This window comes from Lagopus muta, chromosome 7 (assembly GCF_023343835.1).
Source record: "Lagopus muta isolate bLagMut1 chromosome 7, bLagMut1 primary, whole genome shotgun sequence".
Lineage (NCBI taxonomy): Eukaryota > Metazoa > Chordata > Aves > Galliformes > Phasianidae > Lagopus > Lagopus muta.
The window spans coordinates 45,155,000-45,181,554 of record NC_064439.1 but is presented as its reverse complement, the minus strand read 5'-3'; the positions used below and the strand labels follow the sequence as shown (position 1 = coordinate 45,181,554).

General features: G+C 42.7%; 1 protein-coding gene across 2 annotated transcripts; it reads right to left on the bottom strand.

Annotated features, from left to right (window-relative positions):
- Positions 1–2,737: 2,737 nt before the first annotated feature.
- Positions 2,738–21,526, bottom strand: MLH1 (mutL homolog 1). Of its 2 annotated transcripts, XM_048950930.1 has the most exons (19): positions 21,383–21,526; positions 20,779–20,869; positions 20,401–20,499; positions 19,788–19,861; positions 19,050–19,122; positions 16,624–16,715; positions 15,335–15,377; positions 12,498–12,586; positions 11,402–11,514; positions 10,942–11,035; positions 9,757–9,910; positions 8,632–9,032; positions 7,799–7,944; positions 5,676–5,784; positions 5,505–5,568; positions 4,822–4,986; positions 4,053–4,145; positions 3,493–3,606; positions 2,738–3,095 (listed from the first exon to the last, which is right to left on the bottom strand). In XM_048950930.1, the coding sequence occupies exons 1-19, from the start codon at positions 21,496–21,498 to the stop codon at positions 2,928–2,930; spliced, it is 2,298 nt and encodes a 765-aa protein (XP_048806887.1). In that variant the 5' UTR covers positions 21,499–21,526; the 3' UTR covers positions 2,738–2,927. The 2 variants fall into 2 exon arrangements, 1 of the variants encoding a protein (XP_048806887.1); XR_007378078.1 differs by lacking the exons at positions 2,738–3,095; positions 3,493–3,606 and having other exon boundaries at positions 4,730–4,986.
- Positions 21,527–26,555: the final 5,029 nt, after the last annotated feature.

Sequence of the window (26,555 nt, the reverse complement as noted above, 5' to 3'; positions counted from 1 at the left end):
GTTAATGCACTGTGATACTTCGTTGCTTTATCAGATGAAAAATCAGCGCGTAGCACTCCTTGGTTTCTGGTAGGGTTATGAGGATTCTGGTTTACATTGATTTTGTGCAGAATGTCTTAGTCTGGTTAAGTACCTGTAGAGATGCAGTGTCAGTGCCAGCAGAACACCATTGATTTCACTGTTTTGTGTGATATCAGGAGGATGCAAAAAGGTTTTCGAAGTAATTTCGTTCCCATTTCTGTGCTGGTGTTGGATTTTATTCAGGTTCAAGGAGCAAAGTGGAGAAAGTGAGCATTTACAAGCTGTGGTAATATTGCTGTAGTAAAGAGAAGCTTTAATCAGTTGCTGGATATATAAGATGTGGTTTATGTTTATTTTTCACCTACAGAGCTTAAGTATTAACCAACGCTTCATCAAAAAAAGCTTAGGTGACACTTAATTCCTACCTAAAGGAGAATGTAAGTGCTGTCAGTTTCCTTACAAAGCTGTTTTAATACTAGCAACCTGCACAGCACGTGGTAAGTACCCCTGTATTCTTCACGTGTTTACTCCACTGCTGTGCAGTATTTCTGTTCTGTGAAACAGAAGCATAGGGTAGAACACAGAATGTTGTCTAACTGTTAAGTTTTTCCTTGCACCAGTATTTACAGATCTTTTTCCACTAAAAGGCCAATGCTAAAGGAATCCACAAAACTTTAAAATGTGTGGTTTTTTGAGATTGAAGAACAGGGATCCAGTAAGCTGAAAATGGGCTTGTGAGCCACTACAGCTTTCAAACTCCCTGTCACCAAATATGTGAATGGTGAGCTGCCCTTTAGGGCCGTTTGGTTGCAAAGGTTTTTGTTCTGTTCGCAGCTTAAGTTATGCGGTGTTGCAGGTGGTCTGGGTGCTCATGTATCAGTACAGACTGGGGGATGACCTGCTGGGAAGGAGCTCTGTGGAGAAGGACCTGGGAGTGCTGGTGGAGGACAGGTTGGTCCTGAGCCAGCAGTGTGCCCTGGTGGCCAAGAGGGCAAACGGGATCCTGGGGTGCATTAAAAGGACCGTGGCCAGCAGTTCAAGGGAGGTGATCTTCCCCCTTTGCTCTACCCTGGTCAGGCCTCAGCTGGAGTACTGTGTCCAGTTCTGGGCTCCACAGCACAAAAAAAGACAGGGATCTGCTGGGGAGAGTGGAACACACACAAAGAACATTTTGGGGCATTACAAAGGAAAAGGAGAAAGAAGTGTTACTATTAAAGTCTGCAAGAGCTACATTTAAGGTTATTTGAAATAATACCTTCACACCTATTTTATTTTGTTTTATAGTTAAAGCTTGATGGCAACTAAAAACATAACCTGCCTTTTTGCTCCAGTAGCAGTTCTGCAAGTGTGTGTGGCTAAAAATGAGGCATCCCATCTTCCTTCATGTGGAAGACCAGTACACACGGAAGGCAGTGAAAAGGTGCTTTGGGTTCAGTGTGCTGTTGCTGAAGTTCTCCAGTGTCACTACTGAGTAGATCCTAACGTATCTTTTTACCCTTCAGAATATTCAAGATCTGTTTTGGAGGATGCAGGTAAGAATAAATCACTAGAAGAACAAAAATTGAGAAGCTGTGGCTTTATAATGGTGGGGTATTTCTGATCAAAGATTAAATTTAATGAGAAAAATTTATCTAGGCCAGGAGGTGGGCAATTCCTTTATTACTTATAACCTTCATCAAAGCACACTACCTTTTTTCTTTAACACCTCTCTCAATCTATCTGCAGTATGAAATTCTTCTTGAACCACAAGAAATATAACCTTATTCTCAGTGCCAGTTTCTTCTTGCAGTTTAATGTTTGGGGGAAAAACTAGAAAAGGAGGATGGGTTAAAAACAGCTGTAAAGAAAAACAAGACAGATGGAGTAGTGGCAGAAAATCCTTGAGGGGGGAGAGAAATGTATTTTATACCAAACATGAATAATGATATAGCAAACTCAAGGTAAGAATTTGCAAGCATTTCCTAAGCCAGCGTATTTCATAGAATCACAGGTTGAATTAAGGTTGGAAAAGATCATGTAGTTGAACCATCCACCCATCCCTACTATGTCTCCTGACCTTGGGGTCCCTTCCAACCCGGGCCATTCTGTGAAATCACAAGACAAGCAAGCTATAGCAGTGGCAGTATACCAAGGGGAATCATAGTGCACTTCAGGAGCATTTATCACAGCAAGGAGGTTGTAGGACCTTTCTACTCCAGAGCCTTAGCGCTGCTGTTTGTTTTTTTTTAAAGCACACAGCTGAAGCTGGTCAAGGACCAGTGATGTCCTTGCACTGTTCAGAGTTGGGAAGATCTCAAAATGAGGTTTTTTTTCTGCCTGAGCAGCACTAATGGTCTTCTCTCATTCTTGAGCCTGCACACAGTTCATCAACTGCAGCTCTTCTTTGAAGCAGATTTAATGTTTGCAAACTTGTTACCTTGCACCAAATTCCTGTTTCCACTTCCAGACTCCTTGATAAAGGCAAGTGAGCCCCCTTATTTGAAGAGCTCTGAAATACCACATCAGCTAGTCCTGTACTAAAAAGATACTGCACATGCTTTAAGTTGATGTTCATGAAGACTGTTGTTTTTTTTGACAGTACCTGCATCATCAAAACAAAAGGAAGTTGATAATCTTCCCTTTGGGGCTCAAAGCCGTGTTAAAGCACCTGCACTTCAGTTAGCTTCAGCTCAAGCTAGCTTCTCTTCTCCAGCAAACTTGATGCACAGCCCATAAATGAAATCTTATGTTTTATTTTAGGAACATAATCAATTCTTTTTGTTCTCTGATAAACTGAAGAAAAAATATAGCATCTATTTGCTGTCATTCAATCCTCTCTTCCCTTCCCACCGCCTCCAATACTTTATCTGAATATAACAGAATGTAACAAGTTTTTTACATATGCACAAATCTATACAAATAATTTCTTAGCATCTCTCAAAAACTTTATACAAGTCAGGCAGGTTAGCAAGCTGCAAAATATTGCCATCATCTGTGAAGTGTTTAGGAGGTAAAAGATGAGTCCTGAAGGCCTTGTAAACAACATGCTCCACTGTCCATTTCCATGGTGGTGAACCAGAGTCAGAATCCTCATTCTGAAACGTGGAACAGAAAGGATAAACAAATTGAAGTTATTTCACTAACAGAGAGCACTTCAACTTTGTCAGACTACTGAGACTAAAATTCTGCTAGTAAAGTTCGTTCTATACTGCAAAGTTAATTTTAAGCTCTGAAAAATCCATGAGTGATGTCACTTGAACTGGCTAGCTTAACTGAATGATTAAACAGATACACAAGCAAACTACATTTTAGGTTATATGCATCCACCTCTAGAAGCTTACTGTAGCTCAACAGGTTAAAAAAACACTTTCCAAACTGAGGCTAAGTGTATATGTGAAGTGTTACTGCAATCAGAAGTCTGTAGTTTGGAGGAGAAAAAGAACAGTTTGTCTTGTTAATGCTTGTTACATAAGTAGTAACATATTATGGTACCTGAGAGCTTGTCGGGTTGGTTTCATCTATTATATATTGTTTTCTAATGGAGTAGAACATTGACAGTTCTTTACTTAGGCTTTCAAAGCACTCCTTTTCTTCATCCCAGTTTACCTGTTAGAAGAAAGAAGTAATTTAATAAAATCAGGATAAGTGGCCAGAGACTTGGTAACAATTCCTAATATGGGGGAAAAAATAAAAAATAAAAATCAGGAAAGCATAGTAAGGGAACTCTAGGTATCATAGAGCCCAACCCCACTGCTACAGCACGTTCCTTACGGTACAGAATAATGCTCTGGCCATCTTTGTGCTGGTAACGTGAAGGCACTGAACAGAAATGAGTAAAAATGGAGGCAATTCAAATCAAAACATACTCAGTTAGTAGTTATAAATGTAGAGGCAAAGTCTGATTAATCAGTAACTATTGCCTGGAGTACATTACAGTGCATTTAATCTATTTCAGCACCTCCTTTGCAGCTTAACATTAATTCACTTGACTCACTTCATAATTTCCTAAGTTAAAAAAGACATTTGATAACAAATAACTTCCAAAAACATACCTCAGTGGCCAAACGAAGGACAAACATCGGTAGTCCCTCCAGCAGGGGAACGTAGTTGTCTATCAGGAGTGGTAATCCAGTAAGGTTTCCTTCCTGCAGAGGCAATGCTACTGCTTCAGTAAAACATATGGTTTTTCTTGCAGTGGATGCACTACAACTGTTACCTATTTTAAGACTGTTCCTTGCTAAACTTGCTGAGCGTTAGGGGATATCTGAAGTTGCAAGTTTTTGAAGCCCAATTCCAGGTAGCCATTGCAGGAAAAGGATTGGTGGTGGCATTTAACTTATAATGCCTCAGTTTGGAGCTTTCACCTCTGGAAGACCTCAACTGAGCTCCCTCCTCTACCCACTGACTATGCTGATCCTATTTCCACTGAGAATACGAGGTGAGAAGTCAAGGTTACATGACACATTTGCTAAAGCTGTTCAGTTTTGTACAGAATAAAAGACGCAATAGGCCACACACAAATATTAAAAGTGAGGGAGGTCTTGTAGCTCAGCCTCGGCTACAGTGAGGTTGCACACCTTGCTGGACAGGAAAGCTGCAGGCTAGTTACTGAAGCAATGACTCAAGCATTTTATTTGATAATTAATATAATTAAATGTGTAGCCCTCCTTTAAAAGCAGCATAAGTCCTGAGCATTTTTAATGAAAGGGGTAAACCACCCAAGTCTTACCAGAGCTAGCTCTTGCTGAGAGTAAGCGCTGCAAGCAAACTATTGCCATTACCAGCTGTCAAAACAAAGCACTATTTAGTGTGAAGAGTCACCTCATCAATTTCAAGAGAGAAATAGTCTTTCAACATTTCAGTCTTCTTTTTCAGAAACTCAACTATGTACTCAGCAAGGCCTTCTTTTGGGCCATCTTCTTCTGTCCAGCCACTCTCTGGGTCCTCTAAAGCAAGCATAGCAAGCTCATATAAAGGAGCTGGTTCCTAGAAGTCAAAGCAGCAGAAGTGTTGTTAACCATCAGCCCAAACTGCTCCCACCCTTAAAAAAAAAAGAAAAAAAGACAGATTCTTCCTTACATGAGAATTAAATATACAGCTTCTATCCTGCAGAGCACATCAGCTCATCAACCAGTCTACAAAGTGTGAATTTGTGAAAAAAACTCCATGAAGTCCACAATCCTGCAAAGTGTTGTGATATTCATGGGATAAGTGCTATCAAATCCAACAGTATTTCTGCTAAGCACAGGAGGTACGTTACAATTATTTCTACTGATGTATGAGCAAAGCCTGGTGAACAGTCAGAAGCACAACCAGCAGCCAGGATCGCAACCTGCAGCTGCAGCTACAAAATTACTGCAGCTTTGCCACTCTGTATTACTGTAACAGAAACGGCACATCCCTCCCACAGTGGACAAAGAAGAACCTGTAAACATGCAGGTTATTTGAAAGGACAGGGTTCCTGTAAATAATCTCATATAGAACACAATGTAAAGTATACTTACAGAGAGCCTTAGAACGCCAAAGTTTGCAAAGTCATAAATAAGTATCTGGTAGAAGAGTTCTTGGCTAAATTAAAACACAAACGTTTGTTGTATGAACACAATTGTGCATCTCCAAGGTATCCTAATTAAGAGGGGAAAAATGGGCCATGTTGGAAACGCCAGCTTTGTTACCTGAGTTTTGTTGTATTGAGAAGATACAGTTTTGTCCGATGCTGCACCAGAGCCCACTGAGGGCTGACACAGCCAACAAATGAGTGATCGCGCAGCATCTCCTGAAGACCTGCAGTTGGAGAGAGGAAAAGAAGGAAAACAATGAGAGAAAAAGTATGATATCCTGTGTGCTAAGTAAATGTATTCAGCTGAGTCATCTGTGACTTTTAGAGTCTGGTTACTGTTTGGTCACTGGTATGCTACAGCTTCTAATGTAGGCCTGTAATGCTACAATTCATTTTGAAATCTTAATTATTTGCATATGCATATACTCCATGTTAAAGCATAAATGAGAAAGGTTATGAGCTAATCTGCAAATGCAAATTTTTAGAAGTCTCTCCTTTTGACTTGACTTTCTCAAGTTGCTTCAGCCACAGGAGGTTTGCAAGGGAACACAGGCAGGGGGAGAAAAAAAACACCACCACACAAAAACCAACACAGCAGATCACACAGAAGGGAAAGGGTTGGAAAGGACCTCAAGAGATCACTGAACCCAACCCACTGCTAAAGGGAGTTCCCTCCAACAGGTGGCACAGGTAGGCATCCAGATGCATCTTTAATGTCTCCATAGAAGGAGACTCGACAACGTCTCTGGGCAGCCTGTTGCAGTGCTCCATCACCCCTATGGTAAAGAAGTTCTTCCACATGTTTGTGTGGAACTTCCTATGTTCAAGTTTTAGGCCACTGCTCCTTGTCCTGTTACTACTGAGAAGAGCCTGCCTCATCCATTTGCCTCCCACCTCCCTGTGGGTATTTATAAACATTAATCAAATCCCCATCCCCAGCTCCCCCAGTCTTCCTTTCCCCAGGCTGAGCAGCCCCATGTTACTCAGCCTTTCCTCATACACGAGATGCTCCAGGCCCTTTATCATCTTTGTGGCCCTGCACTGGGCTCCTAGCATCTTTCTAGATGCAGAACAAAGTTGCAACAAAATCTAATGCTGTCAGACTGCATTCTGGAAATGCAATAACTTAGGTCTATAATCCCTCCCTTCTCCCCCTTAATAAGTTTCTGGCCTTCTCTTGTATATGAAAACATAAGTATGACAAGTCCAGTTTCCATGTTCATTTTAGGCATTCTGCAAACGTCACTACAACCTGCAGAAGAAACTTGGTTATAGAAGCACAACGTTGCAGTCACAGCAAAACCACACGTAAAAAATGCAAAGCACTATGCTAACAAATCTACTGTTACTTTTTCCAGAATACTGTAATACTGCAGGAGAAGAATTTCTTACATGTGTGGAGATAAGACAACCTCGAGCAGCTGCACAAGGTCTGCCACAAAGTTTAAGGAGAATTTCATGGTACAGGACTACAACTATGTGATTTCAGTAGTTAAACTGTGACAGTCAGCTATGAAACTGCCAGCTCAGAATTACCATCCTACTGCAAAACTTGTAGAGCACAAGTAGTGTCAGAAGGTGCTTTCTAAAAATCCTGATCTTTTGAATTTTTTTTAAACAAGTTATTTATTTCAGAAGTCTGCTAGTTTTGCCATGTTAGCTGTATTGCTGCTCACCAGTAATTTCTTGCTGTTTCTTGCTCACCAGTTTTCTTGCTAGCAGGAAAATCACAGTAACTTCAACAACAAAATTCAACACAGATAAGACATTGAGACTAGCTGAATAATACAGCATTGTGTGACTCAATGTCATGCAACTCTTAAAGCAACTAAAGGAGTGAAGAGGGAATAACCCTAGGAAGAACTGCAAACCTTTCATCTTTTTCCAAACTCTTTCACCAGTCTCTTGTAAACTCCCCTTATATGCATAGGACAGATCCAAATAGAAGAAAACACAATTATCAAGATTGTCCCATTATTATCTTCTCCTTATGAATCTATTTTGGAATCATGCAACTAAGCCAATTTTCTTATAATGACAATATCGTAACTTGGATTTGCTTAAAAATAATAATTAACTCCGTTTTTCAAGCTGTGATTTTATGGCAGTTTGAGGTTTATAACCTATTTAACACGTTTTAAAGAATCTGGGACACCTTTTTAACTTTTTCCCCCTTAGCAGTCCAAACAATCATCTTTATCTGGTAAAACAAACCTGAGAAACAAAACACTCGCTTACTTTCATGTGCCTGGCTGCTAATTTCCTCCTGGAGAGTCAGCACACTGGTCAAATTGATAATTCTTCTTTTAGGGGTGCAGGCAGCAGTCATTTCCTTCCTGGTGTCTTCTTCCATTTGTATGTCTGTGTCTTCCCGTGGTCTCTTTCTGCAGTACAGAAACAAAGAGGAAAGATGTTCTGCTTTTCTGTCACTTAAGCAAAGCACACTCAAACAGACGGGATGCTGAATTCACATTCACTCTATGTTAAGAAAGCAAAGCAGGAAGTTTCCTCAGTTTCCCAGAAAGAAATACTGTTTTACTTTTCTTCCTAGGCATAATTCACTAGAAAAAGGATAATTACTTCTAATTACCTTTTCTACTCTTCTTTCTCTGTAACAGTAGGGAAAAAACTAACCAGATTCCCTCAGAAGGCTCTGGCCTCTCAGAACAGCCCCCAAGGGAGCCGTAAAACACGACAGGGTTTTTATCTTTACTAGGGTAACAGCTGCAAAATGCTGTGATGTAGTTGCTGTCTTTCCAGGGTACCACAAAAGGGTGAAATGAAGTGAGGCAGACTGATATGATCTCTCTGAAGGAAAGTCAGTATCATTAGTTATACTGTTTCCTGCCTTGCAGCATGCACAGAAACTTGTGAAAACTGGAACAGGATTATGTAATTTACAGTTCCCATATGAAATTGGATTTCTCATTAAAATGCTGTAAGGAGATGCTCTAGAGAAGAAAACAACACATCCTTCTGAAAGCAGAAGTCCAAAGAGATGAGAAAAACCTTCGAATTCAGGCTGATGCCATGAAATAAACAGGTAGGACCTCAGGAAAGATGAGACTTACCGAGGAAGTGCTTTCTCAGGAGACAAGTGTCCACTCTTACTCAGCCCTCCAGGCATCACTGCATCCTGCTGAACGTCAGCCATTTCAATTAGATCAGCTGTTTCCAGAAGCTCACTCACGTCTTCCATTTCAGCATCCTGTGGCCTAACAGGACGGTCCTGTTGGCCTCCTGATGTGCCCTCCAGAGCTCCCACGTTAGCCCCTGTTGTCTCTTCGGTGGGGCCTGTACTCAGGGGGTTGTTCACTGGCTGAAGAAAAGCATCCAACTTCTGCTCTCGGGAATCAGTGCGGACCATTTGGTGCGCGTAAACTTTATCACTGGTTCCTTTTGTAGCCGTAGAAGAGCTTGCTGCTGATTTTACCACCTCACTGGAAGAACATTCGGCCCCTGGGAGCAATGTCTTCATTACGATATGAGAAAGAAGAGAGATCGGTCGTAAGCAAGAGCACACAGACAACACAAAGATCATTTCTGTTTCTCACAGCATCTTACTTCTTGAAAGCAAGTAACTTCCAAACCCCACAGAAACCATCTCAGCTGCTTAGACAACCACCAGCCTTGTACTTGCTATTCACATAACATGTGTGTCATCATCTTGGCAACTACAGAGATCATCAGTTAGCATTCCCTTGTCTGAAATGCAAAGTCTTTAAGGAAAAAAAGCACAAAGAAAACTTTTTTTTTTTAAAAAAAAAAGATTACAGTTACAGTTCTTATACTATCCTCTATTTAAAAAGAGATCAGGACATTCTTCCTGCTATTTTTCCAGTTGGGTTAAATTCAGTGTCATCAGATACACAGTTTCCTCAGTCTCGTGTTTCCTGTGAAAAGGGCAGAACAAAAGCTGACCAAGGTTGGAGGGTAATATACTTGCAAAATGAAAAAGATTAAATAACTTTGTGAAGTATCTGTTCAAGATATTTTCTTATCCAGTAAGTTCACTGCCACATTATTATCATTGGCATATTAAGGCAATTTCATCCCCAAAACATTAAAGATCTCAAGCTACCAGTATAACACTGGTGACCAGCCTAGCTTGTGCTTTTGAAGAAAGCAAATAATACATCCACTGCTGTTAAAGTACTTTGTACAGGGCTGTGGTTACCTGAAACATGTATCCTCACCTGAGTAAAGTACATCCTTGAAGAATTAGAACCCAACAGCTTGCTCTCTATGTGTTGTTGCACACGCTCTAGAATGCTGTCTTCATGAAGGAAGTGGACCTCATGTTTTGTAGGGTGCACATTCACATCTACATTTTTAGGGGCTATCTCCAGGCTGGAAAACATTTTAAAAGAAGTTAACAGTTACCCATGGATGGCAGAGAGAGTACAAATTGGTTCAGTATTAAATTTATCAAACCAGGCACCAGTCACCCCAGGAAAAGAAACCATAATGATCCTGAAACTTCAAGTTACACTACAGTCAGTTTTGTTTGGTGTATTAAAATTCTATTCTGATCTCAGCCAAGTCAGCTTGCATAAATAACCTTAAATCAACCTCTCCACTGGACTACTAAAATGTTTTTAGACATGTTTTATATCTTGAGGTCACCAGTCAGTTCATTTGTATTAATGAACAACAGGTCCAGTACTGCATCCCCCTGGTGGAGCTTTCTACTACTTGGCCTAAGAAGTTATCCTTGATGCACTCCAGAAGCCTCCTGAACTGCTACAGCTTGCCATGCTACTTTTCCAGCAGATGTCAGGGTGCTTGAGTCCCACAGCAGGACAAGAGCTTGTGATCGTGGTGCCTCCTGGAGCTGGAGGAAGAAGGTTTCATCATCATCAGGCTCTTCTTGATCAGGCGGCCTGTAGTAAACACCAGCCACAGGGCTCCCGTTGTTGCCTCAGTCTCTTAACTCTCACCCATAGGCTTTTGACTGGCTCATGGCCATTCTTCAGGGACAGTTCTTCTCACTCTACTCCTTTCTTGATGTTGAGGGTAATCCTTCTTGCCCTCCTTTCTCATCTGCCCCTTCTGAAAGCTCATAGCTGCCAACAGCCACATTCCAGTTGCAGGAATTATCCCACCAGGTTTCAGTAACAGCAAATACATCACAGTGTTCTAGTACTAAAGTGACTTCCAACTCCTCCTGCTTTTCCCAAGCTGCATGCATTGGTGTTGAGGCACTTCAGCAGGGCAGCCAGCCTTGTCACCTTGTTGGAGGAGAGCTCCTTAATTCCTTTGAAGTATTTTCCTTGAGTTTCCCTGTTGCCTTCTCTTATAGCCTCAGTGATTCTTGGTCATTGTCCCAAGATTCCAAGTGTGTTGCATTATTGCCAGACTACTTCTTCCCATTACTTTACCTTAAGTATAGGAAGGGATGAGTACTTTTTGGCAAATAAGCAGCATACACAGTCTCTATGGCTTTCCGCAAAGCAGTTGACTCTACCAGCCGATCTGAAACAGAACCAAATGCTATTATCAAAGAATGCCACTGAAATAGATTAGATGGTGCCTAACTAATCCTTCAAACCAATATCTTCAAGCTTTGCATCTGCAAAAGGCATGCATAACCTTGATTTTTTCCACAAGCTTCAGCTACTGTAGTGTGAGCTGCACTCCAGTACTTTCACTGCAAAGCATGACCCACATTAAAAACTGAAAAGCACCTTGAGCTCTACAGGTAAGGTTAATATTAATTCTTTGACATCTTTGAAAAATGTTCATAGTCAGAAGGCAATTCATCAGAAAGCTGTGCTCTACTGATTATTATGTAAGCAGCATGACTGCACAACACGTTGCTTTTTATGTCTTTTAACTTACGGTTTATGAAGAGTAAAAATATACATTTCTTCACAGAGTAGTTGGCATTCGTGATGTAGCCTTTCATCTTAAAGGCCAGATTTACATCTTCACATCCCACTTCTATGAGTTCCCTATTGACAGTTGGACAGAAACACACACATACACACAAAATGTATTCTTCCATTAATGCAAATTTCAAACAGCCCTCACATGTAGCAACATACTGTTCGATACTGTAGTTATGTCATGGTTAAGGATAACATTCAAATTATTTCAGATTTCAAACATTCTTTGCTGAGCTATAAAATTATTTAACCACACAAATAAGAAAATGCAGCTGGCATTTCCTTTCTCTTCTTGTTTTCTTTCTACACCTTCAGGGCCGTGCAAAGGAAAAGCATTATCGAACAAGAATTGGAAGTAGAAAAAAACTAGTACCTGGTAAATAAATACTGCACCTAAAGGTGTTTTCATCTATTAGATGTCTTCCTTAGGCATAATTTGTTGTTTTAGTAATTGAATCAAACTGATATTAGAGAGATCTCAAATGCATTCCCCAGATCTGTGCTGTGAATTTTTCTCAGCTGAACATTTTATGAAGATAGAGTTTTACCTTAAGCAGCAGAACAGATGAGTGGTTTTGTTTTCAGCTTTTCTGGCTGGTTTGCCCAGCCCCAGCCAATGTAGCTTTTGTCAAAATTTTAATATGGAAGACTTCAGAAAAAAAAAAATAATTAAGGACTGAAATTTATCAAATAGCAAAACTGAGGTATGAAGAGGTAAGGTGTAAGAAAAGGACAGAAACTTATAGAGGAAACAGATACAGCTTGGTCTTTTTGGTTTAGCACACAAAAATTAGAAGCAGATTGTTCCCTTCCAGTGAAGGAGTAACTACAACTTCCTTTTTCATTTGATGCAGTTTAAAATAAATTTTTAAAAAGCCTGCAAAACAGAAAAGACTTTTTTTTTCTTAATTACTGCAACCATCACTCTCTGTAATTCACTTTGAAGGACGAACAGAAAGAGTTAGCACAGCCTGTGTTCTTTAAAAGAGAAGAAAGAGGGAGATGTACTGGAATGCTTCACATCCAAATGAAACACGACATCAACGTACCTGCTAACAGCATTTCCAAAGATGGACCTGATGTTGTCCACCGTCGTAGCATTTGCTAAAGTTCTAACATCTGACACAGTATCACCTTGCTGAAGAGACCAGAAAGGACTATGAGTCAATTCACAGTTCCGTCTGAAGTTTCATAAACACATGAAACCTAGCAATAATATCTCTAACAAATGATAAAATGTCATTGGATGTTTTATATCATTTACTTATTTGTGTTTAGAAAAGCAATAAATGTTAAGAGGCACTGCAGAATTTGCTAGACCACATCAGAGCTACTCAGGCTAATACTTCATCTTTGAAACTGAGGAACATAGGCAGTTCTAGAAATAAGTGTCAAGAACATCATATAATGAAGGTACTTCACACAATTCTATTGCATACAGTTATTAGTAACCAGATATTCGAAAAAGGCTGAAGCAGCTCATAAATAGGGGACTTCAGAATCCTTAGGACATAGAGAAAGGTGTACTGCAAGCTTGCTTTGGCAGACCTGAGCCTCTTTGGGAACCTGTGCTGTAGAGTACGACAGAATAAAGCCCTGGAAGGAAGAAGGGCCCAAGAAAGCCAGCTAATATTCAAAGATCACTTCCTCCAAGCTCAGGAGCTATGCATCCCAACAGAGAGGAAGCAAAAACACCAGGATCCCTGATGGACAGATGGATGAACAAGGAGCTCCTGGACGTAGGAGCCTACAGAGATGGAAGCATACCTGTGAGGAATGCAGAGGATTTGTCCAAGCAGACAGGTATCAAGGCTAGGAAAGTTAGGATTAGGTTAGGAAAACAATTAGATCTGACCAGAGATATCGAGGGCACTAAGAAAAGTTTTTATAGGTACACTGGTGGTAAGAGGAAGAAAACGTGGGCTCTCTCCAGAAGGAGTCATGGTTACACAGAATATGGAGGAGGCTGAGGTACTCCAAGACTTATTTTTTTCCTCATTCAAGTGCTCTAGCCATGCTGCCCAAGTCATAGATAGCAAAGGAGGGACTGGCAGAATAATAAACTGCCCATGTAGTAAATTAGGTCTGAAGCCATCTAAGGAACCTGAAGGTGCATGAGTCCATGAGAGCTGATGAGATGCATCCAAAGGTCCTGAGGGAAACGGTAGATAAAGTTGTTAAGCCTCTACTCATATTGGAGTAGTGATGGCAGCCCAGTCAAGTTCCCTGTGACCAGAAAAGGGAAAAACATAATCCTTTTCTAAAAACAGAAAAATAGCAAAACCTGGGGAATTACCAGCCAGTCTGTGGTTGGCAAGATCGTGGAGCAGATCCTTCTGGAAACTAAGCTAAGACACATGGAAAACAGGTCATTGGTGACAGCCAGCATGGCTTTGCTGGGGGCAGATTGCGCCTGAAAAAAATATATTGACCTTCTTTGACAGTGTTGCAGCACTGGTGGAAAAGGGAAGAACAACTGACATCATTTACCTGGACTTCAAATGCAATGCATTTGAAACTATCCCACAAATCCTCATCTCCACACTGGACAGACAGGGATCTGATGGATGGATCATTCAGTGGATAAATAATTGGTTGGATGGTTGCACTCAAGGAGTTGTGATCAACAGCACAGTGATCAGGTAGAGACCAGTGACAGGTGATGTCCTTCAGGGGTAGATATTGGGACTGGCACTTCTTAACATCTTTGTCAGCAACATGGACAGTGGGACTGAGTGCACCTTTACCAAGTTTGCCAACAGCACTGAGCTATGTGGTGGAGTCAACATGCAGGAAGAAAGTGATGCTGTACTGAGGGACTTTGCCAGGCTCAAGGTGTGGGCCTGCGCAAACCTCATGAAGGTCAACAAGGCTACGTGCAAAGTCCTGCCCCTACAACAGGGCAATCTCAAGCAGAAATACAGGCTGGGCAGAGAATGGACTGAGAGCAGCTGTAAGCAGGGCTTGGGGGCATCAGTTGATGAGAAAGAAACTCAGTGTGCTACATGCACTTGCAATCCAGAAAACCAGCTGTATCCTGGGCTGCTTCAAAAGCAGCATGACCAGCAGGGTGAGGGAGGCGATTCTCCCCTTCTGCTCTGCTCTCAGGACCCCACCTGCAGTTCACCTGCATTCAGCTCAGGGGCCACCAACACAAGCAGGACATGAACCTGTTGGAGCAGATCCAGAGGAGGCCATGTGGATGCTCAGAGGGCTGTCATTTTTCTTATGAAAACAGGTTGGAGTTGTCCAGCTCTGGCAAGACCTCAGAATGGCCTTCCAGTACCTAATGGGGGCTGACAGGAAAGCAAGCAAGGGGCTCTAGCAGGGACTGTACTGATAAGAAAAAGGGGAATGGCTTTATACTTAAAAAAAAGTTTAATATTAGATATAAGAATAAAATTGTTCATGAGGGTGGCAAGGCACTGACAAAGGCTGCCTCAAGAAGCTATGGATGCTCCATCCCTGGATGTGTTCAAGGCAAGGCTGGATGGAGCTCTGGGCAGCCTGATCTGATGGCTGGCAGCCCTGCCTACAGCAGGGAGATTGGCACTAGATGATCTTCTGAGATCCTTTCCAACCCAAGTCATTCTATGATTCTGTAATAAAGCTAAAACAAATGAAACATTGACCACAGAGAAAACACCAAACTCCTGAGAAATACATTGTTTTCTTTATTGTTTGCTAAAGTGATTTCTACTCAACTGCAACAAAGTACACTTCAACATTTCAGTACAAGGAAAAGCTCCATATGCCATTCCCTCTGCAAAAGAGGCAGTACAACTATTCTGTTGCTTTCATACCTATGTGTGTGTGAAAGAAAAATATATATAAAACCTTGACCAGATATGTATATGGTGAAACTATAAGGACTTTATTTACATACCTTTTTAACTGAAAAGCTGATACCTGAGTTATGGATGGCATACCTGGAAAAAAAAAAAAAAGAAGAAAGGCAATGTAAGATTGCAGTATGTGGGAGTAAAAGGAATGTAGGGCTCCTGTTTGTGAATGCTGAAAAAGGAGCTAGTAACAGGGCCAGAAATCATTCTCTGCTAGACAGCAATGCAACTTGAGCCAAACTAAGCTTTTTGCAGACCTAACAGATATTAAGAAAATTTGATCTGTTTATAACTGTAACCATGTGGGAGAGGAAAAAAAAAAAAAAAAAAAAATCAGCTTAGTTTGTTTCTCAAGAAAAACTAAAACAATAATTTAAAAAACAACCATAAAAAATAACAACAAACCTAATCAACTTACATAGATCTCATTAGTTCAGTTTCAATACGTAGTTTTAGTACTGAGAACATTCAGCTTTTCTCTTAGGAGAATCCACTCTCAACCTGTATGAAGAAAGGGCTGAGAAATGGCTGGCTTCTACCCTACCCAGACAGTTCAGCTGCCTTTTATCCAAGGCCAACTTATGATACTCACCAGCTGCATAACCTTGGCTTAATGTCAAAGGCCTTCCACAAGTTCACATAGATGACATCAGTTGTTGCCCTTCCTTTGTGCACTGATGCCATCACTGCATCACAGAAGGCTGAGTTGGAAGGCAAACTCAGCAAGACTTCAGATCAGCCCACTCCACATAACAGTCAGACCTGCCTCTTAACTTCGTGGCTGAAGTGTTTCTTCACAGTGAAGACTAAGTAGCGGAATGCTAAAACTTAACACAGTGCCCTGCTATTCTTTGTTATCTTTTGTTTTTACTGAGGGTGCAAAGCAGTTTTATGTGGTTAAATTGCATAGGTCCTGCTTGCAAACTTCTGCACATATCAGATGCAGAAAAGGAACCCAATAAGGAAACATTATATCTGGTAGCTAAAGTGATATGTACATTTTTTTTAAGAAGTCAAATTGCCATTCAGCTTTTTCTTTTTCACATTCAGTTATTCAGTTTTTACTTGGATTCTTTTCAAGTCAAGCTTATTTGATGTTCACTTATTCAAGTCTATCTCCATTTGTTTGCTGGGATTCTTAGTAATAATACACCTGAACTGAGTATAGCTTTTCATCATCTAAATTTTCTCCATCAACACAGACTGTTACCTAACACTGTACAATAAAAGTAAAAAACAAAACAACAGCATCACAATATCACATACACCAATCTCTCTGAAAAACCCATGTTCTTCATGGCAAAAGGAACTAGAGCTGCTTATTTCAGTTTACCTGCCAACAACTTCTAGTATTTTTGCATACTCTTCACTCGGATTTTTTAAAGCTTTCCTCCTTGTATTTACATTGTAAAAAAGATCTTCAACCTACAAGAGACAAAGGTCACAATTAAAGACCATTAATAAAAAATCACTATAGAATTAAACTACTTTCTGAAAAGACAGAACAAAATCTTCTGACAACATTTTAGTTTATAGAATCATAGAATCCTTAGAGTTGGAAGAGACCTCTGAAGGCCACCTACTCCAACTCCCCTGCAATGAACAGGGACATCACAGCTAAATCAGATTGTCTAGGGCCTGATCCAGCCTCGCCTTTAGAGTCTTCAGGGATGGGGCATTATCCACATCACTGGGCAACCTTTTCTGGTGCCCTCCACCCTCAATGTAAAATATTTTGCTTATATCTAACCTAAATTTTCCATCTTTGAGCTTGAAACCATTTCCCTTTGTTCTATCACCACAGGCCCTGCTAAAGAGTCCGTTCTCTCCTGTCCTGTAGCTCCCCTTTAGATACTGAAAGGCCGCTATCAGGTCACCTCACAGCCTTCTCTTCTCCAGGCTGAACAGCCCCAGCTCTCTGTCTCTCCTTATAGGAGAGGTGTTCCATTCTGTGGATCATTTTTGTGGCCCTTCCCTGGATGCATTCCAACAGGTCTGCATCTCTCCTGTACTGAGGACTCCATGTCTGGATGCAGTATTCCAGGTGAGGCCTCAACAGCATCCAGTAGAGAGGCAGGATCGCCTCCCTCAACTTGCTGGCCACGCTTCTTTTGATGCGGCCCAGGACACAGTTAGCTGCCTGGGCTGTGAGGGCACACCGCTGCCTCACGTCCAGCTTCTCATCTACCAGAACCTCCATGTCTTTTTCAGCAGGGCTGCAGTCAATCCTTTCATCCTTCAGCTTTTATTGAATAGGAGTTCCCTCAACCCAGCTGCAAGACCTTGGATTTGTCACACTTCAGGAGGTTCACCTGGGCCCACTGCTCAAGCCTGTCTAGATCCCTCTGGAGGGCATCCCTTCCTTCTGGCATGTCAACTACACCACAGTTTGGCATCTTCTGCAAACTTGGCTGCACTCAGCCCCGCTGTCAGTGTCACTGATGATGATATTAAAGTGTATCGGCCCCACACCAACCTCTGGAGGACATCACTCGTCACTGATCTCCATCCAGACATTGAGCCATTGGCCACCACTCTCTGCACTTGATTATGCAGCCAGTTCTTTGTCTATCAAAACTGTTCACCCATCAGATCCATATCTTTCCAATTTGTAGAGAAGGATGCTGAGAGGTACTGTGGCAAAGGCCTTACTGAAGTCCAGACAGATGACATCAGTGGCTCTTCCCTTGCTTCCATTGATGCAGTGACACCATCAGACAAGGCCACTAGTCGGTCAAGCAGGATTTGCAGTTGGTAAAGCCATGCTGATTCTTCCATATCACCTCCTTGCCTTCCATGTACATTAACACAGCTTCCAGAAGGATCTATTCCATGATCTTAGCACAAAGGTGAGTCTCGTAGGTCAGTAGTTCCTGATGTCATCCTTTTTACCCTTCTTAAAAATGGGTACGATTGTACCCTTTTTTTCCAGTCACCTGGGACTTCACCTGATTGCTACAACTTTTCAAGTATCATAGAGTGTGGCTTGGCAACTATATGAGCCACTTCCCAGAGGACTCTGGGATGCATCTCATTGGGACCCACATGGACTTGTTGATGTTCAGGTTCCTCAGGCAGTTGTGAGCCTGACCTTTGCTTACACTGGAAGGAACATTGCTTCTTCAATCCCCTCTTACCAAACCAAACATGTGAACCTGCTTGGCAAGCAGTTAGCAGGAAAGACCAATGCAAAAAAGTTGTGAAGTACCTCAGCTTTCCCCTTGTCTGTTGTCACCAGCCTGCCTGTGTCACTCTCTAGGAGAGGGTAAACCCTCTTTGACCTTCCTTTTCCGGCTGAGATACCTGTAGAAGCCTTTCTTAATCTTTTTGGCATCAAGCTGTGCTCTGGCTTTCCTGACCCCATCCCTACACAGCCTAGTATGAAGGACCCATTATAAAGGATCAACATTCAGTGTTTCCTTACCTGCTTAGTTTCAGCTAGTAAAATGCAATGTTTAAGTATTTTAGTACATCAGTTCTTTGTTGTTTTTAAACCAACGACCCCATAAACAGCTGCTTTCCATTGAAAGTTGCATTTCTTCCATTGCAGATAGCACTGGATTCTCCAACTAAACTGTTTTAATGAAATGCAAATAAATACTGAAACAGCTGTTGCAATCAAGGCACACAAAAAAAAAACCATTTCAAAAATATTCTAAGTGATGCTGTCATATACCTTGCAATGCAACACGTAGCAATAGGTGGTATAAAGACCTGGGAATAGTAGGAGAATGCGCAAAAACAAATCAACCAACCTACCATGATTTGTGTCCCTTGGTTTCCAGCACAGGGTTTTGGGGGAGCTTTGATTTTTCCATCACTGTAAGAAGCTCTAAGCAGAAAATAAAAAGTTGTCCAACAGTTAATAGAGGTGGGAGAAGGGGGAGAGGAAACAAAAACTAAATGGACAGAAACCCTGTCATCATCATACTCCTACCAGTACAGAACTTAGTTTGCTGAAGCTTAACTGCAACTCCCCACTTTGTGCTAGAGGAAAGTAGTCCTCAATAACCTTTGCACACACAGGAGAAGCAGGAGAGTGAGAATAACAGCGGAGAAAAAGTGCCAGATGAAAGAATACATGTTTTGAAATCGCACTACTCAGACTTTCCTGCAACAGTAGGATTATTGTCCTTTAGTCTCTTTGATATTTACACCTGCACTAATAATAGTTCTTCCCCTAAAATTTATACTTGAGTTACACTGTTAAGACATTCCTGCCTTTACATATAAGGTGTGGCTTTTTTTTGTCCAGAAAAGGATTTTGGCATAAATGATTTCCGATCCATTCAGTTATTTCAGCAGATTATATAGACTAGAATTTCAAAGGGCACTCTTTTTTCTTTTTTTTTTCTTATTTGTTTATAAGCCTTGTTTATAACTATTCTAGAAACAAAATATTCCTTCAGTATCCATTCCCGCCACCAGCAAGCACTGTAAAGAGAATCTGTTCATTATCACCGACAGCATAAGTTACTTGGATAATAACGATCGTACCTGTATGCACACTTTGCATCAGCTGTTTTAGTTGTTACTGTAACATGGGCAACATGACTGATGCTAGCCAACGCCTAGGGAAAGAAAAAGCATCTTTTTAAACTTTGCTCTAGAGATCATTGGTAGCTAAACAAGTGTAAACACTTTAAAGAACATCACAAGGTTTTTATACACTACTTGCAAGCAACTAGCACAAGAAAATAGCAGGTCAGTAGAGCTCTCATGAATGTGGGTTTAGGGAAACCCAAAAAACTGACTTTTATCCGGGACTTTCTTCTGCCTTTAATTATCATATTTAGTCCAATGTCTGTCATCAAGGATTTACATCCTGTCAAGTTTTTCATGGTCTTTCACCTGCAGACTCCTGAAGCAACATGTCACAAGAGGGCCTTGCCTAAATTAAAAGTTTCCTTACTCCAGAAAACAAGAATATATACCTCTCCCTAGGAATCCATTTAGACATGGAGATATATCTTGATTATATTCACAAGACAGACTCTCAGAAAACAGAACCTTCTGTAAAGTGTGTTCAGAATGAGAAATTACACAAACAGCAGTGCAAAAGGATAACTATAAACAGTGAACAATTTCAAAACCTTGATGGAGAGCTTACCTCACCCCTAAAACCATACGTTGAAATACTAGCCAAGTCTTCAAATTTCTGCAGTTTACTGGTAGTAAACCTCTCACAAACCATGTGCAGATCTTCCTTCTGTGTGAAAGAGATAAAAGAATTGTAACAGTTGCTTTCTGTTTTGTAAAAATCACAGACCAGCTTAGGCCAGGCAGGACCTTAAAGCCCACCCAGTTCCAACCCGTAGCTATAGGCAGGGCTGCAGGCTGCACAGGGCTCCATCCAACCCGGCCTCAAGCACCTCCAATTTTTTCCATGTCTACTCAAGAGCATAAATATTTACAAACCAATGTAAGTTTTAAGAGGCATTATGTGTAAAATATCAGTGCACAGCCACCTGCTTTAAACTTTACTCACTCTGATACCACAGCCGTTATCTTGGACCTGGATGAGCTTCAGACCACCTTCTTTGACTACCACCTGGATACTTGTAGATTTAGCATCCAAACTGCAGAAACCAATAAAGCACGTTACAGAACAGCAATTCTAGAGAATAAATATGTATATATCACGTCAGACATCAGGAAACACTTCTCCAGGAGCGGTGACGCAGTGGCACAGGCTGCCCAGGGAGGTGTTGGAATCACCACCCCTGGAGGAGTCCAAGAATCGTGTAGCTGTCGTACCAAGGGACGTGCAGGTGAAACTGAAATTCCACGACTTGTATCCTCGACAGACCTTTCACCTGGCGCTCAGAGCAAACGATTCACATCCAACACGGCAGCAAACTGAGCCAACCCCCGTCCAGGGAGTCATGGGGCGAGCCGTCCCTCCAGGCGTTCAGCACAAGCGTATCTCCTGCCGACCCCCAGCTGGGCACAGGCACAGCCATACGGCCGGCAGCAGCCCCAGCAGTAGCTGCAGCTCCCCTGGCAGCCGGGCGTCACGCCACAGCGGCCAGCAGCGCGACAGCCGTGCCCACAGCCGCCGTACGTCCCCTCAGCGGGCCGCAGGAGCTTACCAGTTCTCTATCATCTCCTTAATGGCGTTTGCCGGTCTCTGGATGACCTCGCCGGCCGCGATGCGGTTCACCACGGCCTCATCCAGCCGCCGGATGACACCAGCTACCAGAGCCATGGCAGGAGCCCGGCCCGCGAGGCAGCGGGGGGCAAGCGGGCGCAGAGCCGGAGAGCGCCGCGCTGCTCTCTCGCGCCAAACAACGGCGTTGCCCCGCACCACCCACACGGCGCTGCGGAGCTCTGCGATCGGACGAAACAAGTGTCCATCAATCGGCCGCCTTCCCGCCCGCGGAGAGAGAAGGGGCCGAGAGGCGGTGGCACGGCGGAGCCGCGCAGCGATTGGCGGAGAGGCGCTACGGAGGCGGGGATTCTAGCTGCCATTGGGCGCCGCCGAGTGTCGGGGGCGCTGTGGAGGAGGTGTCGTGACAGCCGGCTGGGGGCGCTGTGATGGGGCTGGTGTTGCGTGCAGGGTTTGTTCGTAGTGCCGCAGACCCATAGAGTCGTTTAGATTGGAAGAGCGTTGGCTCCAGTAAACAGCGTTATAAACCTCCTGCCTCCTCATGGAGGCAGCACACGCATGTCGAAGCTTTCTCCTGCTTGGCAGCGCACATCCGTCGTAGCGCTCCCTCGTCCGTCCCTCAGTGGCTCCCGCTGGCGGCCGGCGCTGCTGCTGGTGCCCTACGGGCCGTGCTGGCACCGATCAGTCGCAGATCAGTCGCTGAAAATAATTACCAGGAAAGCCTGATGGAGAGGTACGTGAAGTATTGTCATAGAAATAGGCTGCTTTGGATTGTCCTTGGGTGCTGGGAGGATGAGAAGTAGACAAATTCGGTTTTACTGATGTGAATTAAAAGCAAATAATCCAGATTTCGTTTTGAACGTTTTAGGAAGATTTAACCAGTGTGTTTTGATGCCATGGCTCACAAGTGGCAAAGAATTAATGAAAAATGACGATTGGAATCTTACTTTTTTTTTTTTTTTTAAATGACAAATATTTGCTTCTTAGGAGCTGAATCAAAGAAATTGATGCATAGAAACTTAACAGCAAACTTTTGTTACCGCTAAATCAGGTATTCTTTATTAGCAGCGCCAGAAGCACTGGGGATATTTGCACCATAATCGCTTCAAACATCACATGATTCAGAGTCCACTGTATTTCCACAGGTAGTACACAATCATCAATCACACGTGAGACAGTTAACGTATGCACACCTATCTCAGGTAGTGATTTATGAGGTCTTCAGTCTTCTATTCCATGGTCTCTTCTACCATCTAGCATCCTTCCAGCATCATGACAGTCCAACCAACAGTCTTCTATTTCATCAGTTATCTTCCTCCCTTGTCCTTTATGTGAACTTTCTTCATTGAAGCATGCTCAGTAGGGAAATGCCTATTGTAAGTAATTTATAGTTCCAAAATCATAACATCTCCTCACTCAGCACTAGGCCATTATTTCTGGACGTCTGCTTGTCCTTGGATAGAGATAAGTTTGGCAACCCATCTTTTAATGATATATGCTGGGGTGCAGAAGATAAGGAGGATAGAGAGGAGTATCTGGATGCCTGCCTTTTGCATCCCAGCCTAATTCCAGAGTGAGACAATTTGGCCTTGTGTGGAGGCCCTGGCTTTCACTGTTGTGTTTCTTTTGCAAAGGGTCTCGATCAAAACAGAATAGCCTTACAGCATGTTTTCTAGTCTATAGTACTGCATCCATACCATTTGCAACATCTAAAGGCTATTGCAATTTTGCAAGCAAGAATTAATCACGTAATACAACAATTCAACAACTATATTTCTAAAATACACTGCTAAATATATGGTATTTCTACTTTTTCAAATCATCTATTTCTAAAAACAAGTTACAATATACATTGTGCTCTACTTCTTCCAATAAGAACATAAGAAACTTAAACAGTGCCATAGTCACACAGATGCATGGTCAGTTTTTCCCTGGGAGACACAAAAGATAATCTAATTAAAACAGAAAAAAAAAAAAAATCCAGTAGAAAATCAAGAAGATCACAGAGTCATAGGGAGATCCTCCAGTCCAACCCCTGCTGAAGCAGGTCATGTAGAGTAAGTTGCAGGGGAAAGTGTGAGCAAACAGCCTGCAAAAAGCACCCCTGATATAGAGATTGTCATCAATTTGCATCCAAACCAGAACCAGAAAAAAATGTCTCTCAAAGAAGTTTCAGAAAGTGGAAACAGTTCACAGAAGATGGATTAGCGTGGAGATAGTAAACCTGTGGTTTTTATTTTCCCGAATGTATCATCATTTCAAAGGAAAATCACTGAATGATGGAGAGTGATGGAGGCCCAGGCCAGTGCCCGAATACATGCATCAGTGGGCTGTGAGGTCACTGACCAAGGGGTTGTAAGTCAGTGACAGGTGACCGTGATTTCACTGACCCTTGCTTTATACATTCAGGCACCAGCAGAGTCCAGTGTGAATCCATTCCTGGACTCCAATTGAGCACAGCTGTGAGACTTGGAGCACTGAATGAGACCTTGGTTGAGTTATGCTGTAGGAATGCCAACAGCAGTTCTTGGTTCCCATCCCACAGCATCCACCAGCCTTTCCCTGTCCCTGCCTGACTCAGGGAGCTGGGGCTCCGTGGGGTGCACTCACAGCAGTGGAGGTGAGTGGTACAGGTACATCAACCCACGGCAGCTGATGGGGACCAGGAGCCAGGAGAGTTTGTTGCTGATGGGCATTGCTGCTGCCTGTCCCTGGGACAGTGAGTGACCGCAGCCTTTTTCTCTCTGCAACCCTCTCTGCCCACTTCAGTGCCTGTGAGAGGAGCAGCTTCCTGACCTCATCTCTACACAGCCCACCACACCGCCTGGCACCTCAGAGGTGGCATCAGACTTGGACCTGACCCATCTGTGGGTGTAGTTGGGATGATGCAGCTTATGTGATCCCCTGTATCCACAAGCTTTGCCACAGCTATGCACTCTGGTGGGCAAAGAAGAAGCTGAATTGTGCTGTATGCGGTCACAAGATAAAACCATCCAATACTCGGTGAGGTCAGATGACATTTTCTTGAGTGTCCTGTCCTGCAGCCTGCAACATGCTCAGGTTATGGCCTGCAGGTGAGCAGGGGCCTGCAGAGCTAGTGCTCCTGGCTCCTGAGCACAGCTTCCCACCTGAGCTCTGGGCTGCATCAACATCCAAGAGACTTCAGATCCCTGCTCTGATGGCTCCAACAAGAGATCAGGAGGATGTCTGTTGATGGGTGGTAGGAGATGCACACAGGACAGCATAATTCTGGGCTTCCTATGCAAGTATGGCCTTGGTCTGGCTGTGAGAGCTGCAGCCAAGTCTCGGAGGCCCTCAACACAAGAAGTGGCAGAGGTGGCAGCACTGAGCTGGCACACCTCTGCTGGGCAGAGCATGGCTCAGGTGGACTGGGAGGCAAACATCAACCTCTCAGTCTGATTCTGAGAAGAAATTAAAAATAAAAGACAGAAAAAGCAGTTTGTTGTCTCTGAACAGCAAGAATCCTTCTCACTGCTGAGGAGAGGTCGTCCTAGTGCCAGTAAATAATATGGATTTAATCTGCTATGTTGTATAACATTTTCAAGTCTTGCCCAGCAGCATGCACAGTATCCAACTGAAGTGTATTAAGAAGAGCAGAAAGCAGTTTTTAATTTACTTGTAATTTGTCAGTGACCCATTCAAAATCAACATTGCTTTATCTGGCTCGAGCAATTAAAATACAGTATTAAGAAACAGTAAATACAGTTTAAGAAAGAATTTGAACACAGGATTATGGCACAGAGGAAACGAGATCCTGGTTGGCACACTGCTGCCTTCCCTACAAAGCAAGATCCCCAAACTACACAGCGTAACACAAGGCCACAGAAAGGCAGAGGAAGGGCTGAGGAGTGCAGCACTACAGCAGAAATATGGAAGGGGCTGATTTTTCTCTATCTGCAAAACTGCTCCTCTGTTTAAAACGTGCTGAAAGATTATCGTAGATCTGCTGAAGTTGTAACTTGATTAAATCAAGTTAAAGGTTAGAATTAGTAGAATTTTAGGCTGCAGCATAAGCAAAATAGGAAGCTACAGCATGAAGACGTTTCCAGCAAAAAAAGCTTGGGTTTTTCTCCTTCTAAAAGAGAAACAAGCTCAGCAGCATTCCACCGTTTTTTGTTGGTTGGTTTTTTTTTTTTCCCCATGTGCCAGGAGTTTTATCAAATTCATGCAATTCAAGCTGTCTTCATAGGTGATATTCCAACCTATGGAAATGTCTTCTTAATTGCCCTTCTAACTATTATTTAGTGGGAAATTGTATTTTTTAGCCTTCTTACGGTGTTTACTGCCAAGCAGAGGCAACATTTATGACGGCTTCTTAAAACTGCCTCCAATTAGCTAAAAAGAGATAGCTGAAAGAATGCAAACCGAACAGCCTTGATTCACAGTACTGTTTCTTTTCAGCTTGTCTTGACAAATGTCCAGCACATCCACACAGTTCTTTTAACTCTCCGCATTGCTGAATACAGATCCACTGTCCTGCAGAGAATTTCATGCAGCTTTAGGATCCAGGCTAAAATATTAATGCAAATTTCTTTTAAAATGATTGACTATCTAAACTGAAAAGCTAGCCATGCAATAGTACTGCAGCTACTGATGACTTGTTATGTATTACTACACACTGCTGCAGAGAATGAAATGTTTGATGTTAACTCAGAAAGAAAGAGAGAAAGCGAAAGAGAGATAGAAAGAGAAAGAAGGGAGGGAAGGGAAGGGAAGGGAAGGGAAGGGAAGGGAAGGGAAGGGAAGGGAAGGGAAGGGAAGGGAAGGGAAGGGAAGGGAAGGGAAGGGAAGGGAAGGGAAGGGAAGGGAAGGGAAGGGAAGGGAAGGGAAGGGAAGGGAAGGGAAGGGAAGGGAAGGGAAGGGAAGGGAAGGGAAGGGAAGGGAAGAAGGGAAGAAGGGAAGAAGGGAAGAAGGGAAGGGAAGGGAAGGGAAGGGAAGGGAAGGGAAGGGAAGGGAAGGGAAGGGAAGGGAAGGGAAGGGAAGGGAAGGGAAGGGAAGGGAAGGGAAGGGAAGGGAAGGGAAGGGAAGGGAAGGGAGGAGAGGAAAGGGAAAGAGGAAAGAAGGAAGGAAGGAAGGAAGCGACAGTTAGTCCATTTTAGTTCTTTTTCTGTCCAAGTTAGTTCTTTTTGTGTTTG